Below are 8,763 nucleotides of genomic sequence, written 5' to 3'. Positions count from 1 at the left end.
ACAACATTCATTAATATTCACACTAACATGTTCACTAACTGGAACTGGTCCCAGGTCAGCAGCCCCGACGTCATCATGCCTTTCGGAAACACTCACAACAAGCTGAAGATGAACTACTCAGCGGAGCAGGAGTACCCTGACCTCAGCAAGCACAACAACCACATGGCCAAGGTGCTCACGCCTGAAATGTACGCCAACCTGAGGGACAAGGAGACGCCCAGCGGATTCACCCTGGACGATGTCATCCAGACCGGCGTCGACAACCCAGGTAACACCCCAAAACCGAATATCTCCATCCACAGACCAGGTCTTTGATACACCAGGTAACCACTCCTGCGGACCACCCAGACTAGTTAACCCCGTCCTCTGCAGCCCTGGACATTTTCCCCAGAACCAAGTAACATCTGTCCTCCTCAGACCAGGTTACATTCCCCAGACCTGGTAAGTCTGTCCCTAAACCACATAACCACTTCCAAACCAAGAGACCCCATCCCCACACCAGGTCACCAGACTGGGTAACCACACTTCTTTAGACTTGGTGATACCAGACCAGGTTACACCTTACATAAAACAGGTAACCAGCCACGTTACTTCTTCAGACAGTCAGACCAGGCCACCTCTCCCTAGACCAGGGAATCCCATCCACCAGAGTCCAGGCCATGTAACCTTTCAGCGGCCCAAGTAGCCCCTTTCCAAAACCACGAAGGCCCTTTCACAGACAAGGGAACCCTGCTCTCTTAAACCAGGTAGACTTCGCTGAACTAGATGACCCAACCCCCCAGACAAGGTCATCACTCCCCCACCAGGTAACTCCCGCTTCCCCAAAGAAGGTACCTCCTCATGTTGTTTGTCACCTTGACACAGAGAAATTCTGTGCAGCTGCTACTTGATGATAAACTCTTTAATTGGATCGACTTGTTAGATCAGGTTAATTTCTGCTCGTTAATTCCCCCACAGGAAGGAGGGGAATTGTTTACTTCCCGTCTGATCGCCTGATCCTCAAATCCAACCTAATTTAGTTGGCAGGATTTGTGAAAAACATTTTAACACAAGGTAACGAGTGTAGATACTTTGGCCGCCTGTCAGTGATGGGCAGTGACTGATCGGCCATTTTGTGTCTCTGCAGGTCACCCATTCATTATGACGGTGGGCTGCGTCGCCGGAGACGAGGAGACATACGAGGTGTTCAAAGAGCTGTTGGACCCAGTGATCGAAGACCGCCATGGAGGATACAAACCATCAGACAAACACAAGACGGATCTGAACTCTGAAAACCTGCAGGTAAACAACAACAGTCGTCATTAACTGATTCATTCTCCTAATCTTCCGACAATAAAACTCAACACTTCCTGCAGATGTTTCACATTAAAAGTTTTTCCTTTCCTTGGATGCTTTTAATGTGAAAATCTACAGGAAGTTTCACTGATGGTAGATCTGATGAAGAGTAGAATCTATTAGAGGATGAAAAGTGTTTCTGTTCGCATGCAGATGAACTGGTTATTCAAACAGTGACAGGACTGATTTGTAAATAATGTAGCTTTGATCATGTGACTGATCATGTGACTGTAGCTGGTTTGACTCTACAGCTACAGTCAGTTTTGTTAATGAAGCTCCACATCACAGATTTGTCTGAGGGATGTGAGGAAGCCATCTTGCCTTAAACACTGTTCACTCTTCACTGGTCATCATTCAGTCACCATGACAACAGCAGCAACCAAAAACAAAACATAAAAAGGCCCTGAACAGTCCTTGATACAATCAGAAGACCCCAGACATATTGATCATCGATTATAAATAACCCATGCTGTTAAATGAACAGTTCACATTGTCTATCAGGCAGGATACAGAGATCCATCATCACTGTGTTCAGCTACAGGTGATCCAGGGACCACAGGTGTTCAGTCCATCAACTCCATAGATCAAAGTAGATATCATCAAAAGGTGAAATATACATAAACTGCAAATCAAATATTTATATCACTGTTTCGAAATGGGGCCCACCCTTCATTAAAGAGCTTTTCTCTCCCACAGTCGATCTGTCACCTGTTCACACATTAAATCTATCCACTCAGTAAAACTGGACATAGACCAGGATTTCCAGTGACGTCAAATAATTCTACAGCCAGTGAGTCTGGTTTCTTTTTAAGCCACAATCCAACAGGGTCCTGACAGGCATCATGGCTGACATCAGGAAGCATCATCGTCGTTAATGTGTTCATGGTGTTCATACCTCCCCTGACAACAACTCTGAACCCCGACCACCTGCAGGGCTCTATTTCTACATGAGTCGGTTCAGGCATTTTTCTAAAGTTATTGTACTCTTGGTTTTTGTCAGCCTGGTCAAACCACACCAACCTTCTCCTGTCTGCTGCTGTAACTGACCCAGAACTCCAATTCTTCCTGTTCATGTGACTAATCCCTTCAACAGAGCAGTGGCTCTGTCCGTGGTGCTGAAGGGACAATGGCTTCCACTGTGATCTCGACTGATCTTTTGTTGTGTTTCAGGGTGGAGACGATCTGGATCCAAACTACGTTCTGAGCTCCCGGGTTCGGACAGGACGGAGTATTCGTGGCTTCTGTCTGCCGCCACACTGCAGCCGTGGAGAACGACGCGCCATCGAAAACCTCTCCATCGAAAGTAAGAAACAGTTTATTCATATAAAGACACACAAGCAGCACAGTTTCAACTGTCTGATGGTGCGTTCAGGGACACTAATAATGTCTGCAGACTCACTGAGGCAGAGGAAGAACAAACTCTACTCTTCATCAGTCTGGTTTTATTTAGCTCTAACTGCAGCTGAAAACTCCCCGTCTTTATTTAGATATTTTCCCATCATGCCTCAGTGAGCATGTCAGTGAATGCAGCAGCAGCAGATCAAACTGTTATATAACTGTGAGCTGTGTGTCGTCCTGCTGTGACTCCTAATGAGGCTGAGAGCTCAGTCATTCTAAAACCACCTCTTTCACATGCAAATGAGACTGAACTGAACCGGACTGGACTGGACTGAACTGGCTGAACCCAGCAGACCAGAGGCTCTGCTGCCCCCCCACTGTCTGAAAACACATGACACAGACAGAACGTCACCTTTGTTTTTTAATTGACATATTATTTATTGAAGTAAAAGGAACAGGTGACAGTACCCACTGCACGGGTCAGTTCTGTAAAGCTTACTGGACTGAAACGTTCTGCTTGGTCTAGAAATGAAATCCAGGGCATGATGACGAAATTAAGGGAACATTTGAAGGAAATGAAGGCAACATCCAAAGACTCCAGCTTGGTTTGAGTTGTGAGACAGTTGTTAGTTTTGTGGAGAACAAAGAGTCAGAAGAAAACAGACATGAAGATACAGAGTTGGACTAAACTGTGAGATACGAGCCTCTTTGAAGTCAGAGAGAGATTGATGTAAAAACTTCAGCCGTCCTCTGAGACTAAAATACTCCGTCAGTCACATGAGCTAAAAACCTATAATTTATTAATTCAGTTCATTACTTAGAAGTGTAATTATGAGTTATTATCCCCATTTTATTTACAATCAGTGTGAAATGACACTGATTACAGTCCCCCAGGGACCTGGAGACCTGAGCAGGGATTTGCCCTGAATTCAGCCTCTCAGGCACCAAACCTATCCTGCCTCCTTCTCACCTGACAGTCTTGATGTTGGGTTTATGACCTCCCTTGTGTCTGACATTTGACCTCCTGTGTGTACTGCAGGTCTGGACATCCTGGATGGAGATTTAAAGGGCAAGTACTATGCTCTGAAGAACATGACGGAGGAGGAGCAGCAGCAGCTGATCGATGACCACTTCCTGTTCGACAAGCCCGTCTCCCCACTGCTGCTGGCGTCTGGCATGGCCCGCGACTGGCCCGATGGCCGTGGCATCTGGTCAGTGAACACATCACCAACTCTGACCTCTGACCTGCTGAGATAGTGCTACTGAGTTGAAACACTGAGATACCAATAAAGAAACGGGATGATGTAATGCAGAACAATCACTAAATGACAGATGAAAAAGTGTGACCATCATATCTGAAGTATGGATACAAAGAAAAGATGAAATGTTAGGAAACATAAAAAGACAAAAAGCTCATGAAAGACGCAGGAAAATTTGAGAACAATGAGAAACTCTGAGTATATTGTGAGATATTGAGACAAAAGAACAAATCACAGATTAGTGAGAGACAAATTCAAAACATCTTACGAGATACTGAGTCAGAACAAGACACTGAATCACAACCAGACACTGAGTCAGAACGAGATACTGCATCAGAATGACCAGATACTGAGACAGAACGAGATACTGAGTCAGAACGAGATACTGAATCGGAACAACAAGATACTGAGTCAGAACGACCAGATACTGAGTCACAACGAGATACTGAATCAGAACGACAAGATACTGAGTCAGAACAAGATCCTGAGTCAGAACGAGATGCTGAGTCAGAACGAGATACTGAATCAGAACGACAAGATACTGAGTCAGAACAAGATCCTGAGTCAGAACAAGATCCTGAGTCAGAACGAGATGCTGAGTCAGAACAAGATACTGAGTCAGAACAACCAGACACTGAGTCAGAACAATGAGATCCTGAGTCAGAACGAGATACTGAATCGGAACAACAAGATCCTGAGTCAGAACGAGATACTGAATCAGAACGACAAGATACTGAGTCAGAACAAGATACTGAGTCAGAACAACCAGACACTGAGTCAGAACAATGAGATACTGAGTCAGAACGAGATGCTGAGTCAGAACAACGAGATGCTGAGTCAGAACGACGAGATACTGAGTCAGAACGACGAGACACTGAGTCAGAACGAGATGCTGAGTCAGAACAATGAGACACTGAGTCAGAACGACGAGATACTGAGTCAGAACGACGAGACACTGAGTCAGAACGAGATGCTGAGTCAGAACAAGACACTGAGTCAGAACGACGAGATACTGAGTCAGAACAAGATCCTGAGTCAGAACGAGATGCTGAGTCAGAACAAGACACTGAGTCAGAACGATGAGATACTGAGTCAGAACGACAAGATACTGAATCAGAACGATGAGACACTGAGTCAGAACGACGAGACACTGAGTCAGAACGAGATGCTGAGTCAGAACGAGACACTGAGTCAGAACGATGAGATACTGAGTCAGAACGAGACACTGAGTCAGAACGAGACACTGAGTCAGAACAACGAGATACTGAGTCAGAACGACGAGACGCCAAGTCAGAATGACGAGACATTGAGTCAGAAGGACGAGACACTGAGTCAGAACGACGAGACTCCGAGTCAGAACGACGAGATACTGAGTCAGAAGGACGAGATACTGAGTCAGAACGATGAGATACTGAGTCAGAACGACGAGACACTGAGTCAGAACGACGAGACACTGAGTCAGAACGATGAGATACTGAGTCAGAACGAGACACTGAGTCAGAACGAGATACTGAGTCAGAACAACGAGACACTGAGTCAGAACGACCAGATACTGAGTCAGAACGACGAGACGCCGAGTCAGAATGACGAGACGCTGAGTCAGAACGACGAGATACTGAGTCAGAACGATGAGATACTGAGTCAGAACGACGAGATACTGAGTCAGAACAAGATGCTGAGTCAGAACGAGACACTGAGTCAGAACGATGAGATACTGAGTCAGAACGAGACACTGAGTCAGAACGAGACACTGAGTCAGAACGATGAGATACTGAGTCAGAACGAGACACTGAGTCAGAACGAGACACTGAGTCAGAACGACGAGACACTGAGTCAGAACGACGAGACACTGAGTCAGAACGATGAGATACTGAGTCAGAACGACCAGACACTGAGTCAGAACGACGAGACTCCAAGTCAGAATGACGAGACACTGAGTCAGAACGAATGAGACTGTACAGGAATAAACTGGAATAAAGAGACAGTGGCTAAAAGAAGCAGAATCATAAGATACTGTGTGCAAACTGAGCCTCAGAGGTGAATCAATTCAGAGTGAAAGTCTCAGTGATTAACCCTTCACTCTCTGGTCGACCTGCAGGCACAACGACAACAAGACCTTCCTGGTTTGGGTGAACGAGGAAGATCACCTGCGCGTCATCAGCATGCAGAAAGGAGGCAACATGAGGGAGGTGTTCACCCGCTTCTGCACCGGACTCACCAAGGTGAGTGGCTGCATCCCGCCTTCTGCTTACTGAGTCCTGCAGTGTCTGATCCCACCTGTCCACACCTGACCAACTCTCTCACTGTGTAACAGATTGAGGCCTTGTTTAAGGAGCGGGGTCATGAGTTCATGTGGAACGAACACCTGGGCTACGTCCTCACCTGCCCGTCTAACCTGGGGACGGGACTGAGAGCTGGAGTCCACGTCAAACTGCCAAACGTCAGCAAGCACGAGAAGTTTGGAGAGATCCTGAAGAGGCTGAGGCTCCAGAAGAGAGGAACAGGTAAACAGAGAGACAGGTAGTATGACAGGTAGACAGTTGCACAGACACGTTTGTTCTGAGTGGTTTCCTGTGAGTCCTAGGGGGAAATCTCCAGAACCAGGTTCCACACAGTCTCCTTTGTGACCTCTGTATGTGCCTCTGAGAACATCAGACCATCAGGGAACAGGATTCAAATATCCAGACCTCGCACCTGTAGACAGGTGTTGAGGGCCTCGGCAGGAGATATCAGCTCAGCCACAAGTCCTCCAGATGGCCCGAGGTTAGGTTTTAGAGTCAGGTGTTTTGACGACTGTTCACCTGCCCTCGTTACATCACTTCCTGTTTGTGTCTCAGGTGGCGTGGACACAGCGGCAGTGGGCGGAGTCTTTGACATCTCCAATGCAGACCGTCTGGGTTTCTCGGAGGTGGAGCTGGTTCAGATGGTGGTGGATGGCGTCAACCTGCTGGTGGACATGGAGAAACGTCTGGAGGCTGGAGAGAGCATTGATGACGTGATGCCCGAGCAGAAGTGAACTGTGTCACTGTAACCTCTGACACCCCCCCTCACCCCTCACTCCCCCTCTCACCCCCCCACCCCCTCACTGTAATCAATCAGAACCCGTCCTGAACCAACAGGACGTTTAGAGCCGCTCAGTTAGACTTCAGTCTTCCAACATGTGAAGGATTTTCTATTTCCTGTCTCCACCTGTTGGACTCATCTAACACCTGAAATATCTAATAAAGTCTCTGTGGCCCCAACTAAATGCTGCCGCTCACCTGTCGTCATTCAGCACGCACACACACATTAAGTTAATTATTTATTATGTCACGTTTCAGCAGGAAGAGAAAAGTAACGTATAAAATATAAACTCATCAGACTGAACTGGTTCAGGTTCTCTGCCTCTGATCCAGTCTCATACTCACTGAGTCCTGTGAACAGAGTGCAGCTCCAGACCAAGACCTGAATAACAGCAGACCTCAGATCAGTCCTTGAACTCCTCTGATGAAGAGTCACGTGGATCAATCAAACCAGCAGCTGTGAGAACTGACACCACCTGCNACCCCCCCACCCCCTCACTGTAATCAATCAGAACCCGTCCTGAACCAACAGGACGTTTAGAGCCGCTCAGTTAGACTTCAGTCTTCCAACATGTGAAGGATTTTCTATTTCCTGTCTCCACCTGTTGGACTCATCTAACACCTGAAATATCTAATAAAGTCTCTGTGGCCCCAACTAAATGCTGCCGCTCACCTGTCGTCATTCAGCACGCACACACACATTAAGTTAATTATTTATTATGTCACGTTTCAGCAGGAAGAGAAAAGTAACGTATAAAATATAAACTCATCAGACTGAACTGGTTCAGGTTCTCTGCCTCTGATCCAGTCTCATACTCACTGAGTCCTGTGAACAGAGTGCAGCTCCAGACCAAGACCTGAATAACAGCAGACCTCAGATCAGTCCTTGAACTCCTCTGATGAAGAGTCACGTGGATCAATCAAACCAGCAGCTGTGAGAACTGACACCACCTGCTGGTGACTTAGAGTCACTGACATCATCAACTCAACCAATAGAAACTTCCTATAATGAAATAATGTTACAATGTGTTTGAGTCGTTGAAACGCAACTGAGTATTTAAATGTCAGTGAATCTTCATCCACTCATCGATGAGAGAAGTCATTAATACACCTGGAGGCTGGACTTACCTGTGTCCCTCAAGGACTGTGACAGTCTGCAGAGCTGAAACCTGATGAATAAATTCAGTCTGTACCTTTTTACTGTCACCACACACACTGATGTCGTCACTGCAGGTGGACCTGACACCTGAGTGTGATCCAAACATCAGTCAGCCACATCATGTTCTCATACAATGAACAGAGTCCAGACTGTGAGGACAGGAGGACGATTTACAGCAGCATACTTCCTGATATCATCAGGTTACACCTCAACACACCTGTACCTGACTGTACTGACACATTCATCTGAACTCAAATCTCCAGACAGAGAGCAGTAAAATACACACTTCATATCCAACTAGGTTAACTAAGTTTAAAATGGAGCGCTGCCTCTGTTCAACTCATTTATATTTATTCTTATTAAAATGTGGTTTATTTGTAACAGAAGCTCAGGGCAGAGCTGTTGTTAAATCACATATTTTTAGCTTCATCTTCAGACTGACGAGCAGCAACAAATATTATATTTCAGCTCAGATCAAATTTTATCAGGTATGAAAACACTACAGACAGAGGAACAGGGCTGACCAAAGGGCTGCAGAGATAACACACGGATCGGCAGAGCACACGTCTCCTCACATCTCGGAAAACACCAGAGCAGATTTCCAAACAGA

General features: G+C 46.3%; 1 protein-coding gene across 1 annotated transcript in view; it reads left to right on the top strand.

Annotated features, from left to right (window-relative positions):
- The window catches only part of LOC111231710 (creatine kinase B-type-like), an 8,727-nt gene extending 1,548 nt beyond the window's left edge, over positions 1-7,179 (top strand). Inside the window, exons 2-8 of the mRNA XM_022758929.1 lie at positions 55-268; positions 1,127-1,281; positions 2,506-2,638; positions 3,713-3,884; positions 6,031-6,154; positions 6,247-6,436; positions 6,770-7,179. Of these exons, the coding sequence (XP_022614650.1) occupies positions 76-268; positions 1,127-1,281; positions 2,506-2,638; positions 3,713-3,884; positions 6,031-6,154; positions 6,247-6,436; positions 6,770-6,948 (1,146 nt within the window). The 5' untranslated portion in view covers positions 55-75 and the 3' untranslated portion in view covers positions 6,949-7,179. The remainder of the gene's footprint in view (positions 1-54; positions 269-1,126; positions 1,282-2,505; positions 2,639-3,712; positions 3,885-6,030; positions 6,155-6,246; positions 6,437-6,769) is intronic.
- The last annotated feature ends 1,584 nt before the right edge of the window (positions 7,180-8,763 follow it).

This window comes from Seriola dumerili, unplaced genomic scaffold, assembly GCF_002260705.1.
Source record: "Seriola dumerili isolate Sdu_G_001 unplaced genomic scaffold, Sdu_1.0 BDQW01000312.1, whole genome shotgun sequence".
Taxonomy (NCBI): Eukaryota; Metazoa; Chordata; class Actinopteri; order Carangiformes; family Carangidae; genus Seriola; species Seriola dumerili.
The sequence above is the reverse complement of the archived record's forward strand: the minus strand, read 5'-3'. Positions and strand labels throughout refer to the sequence as shown.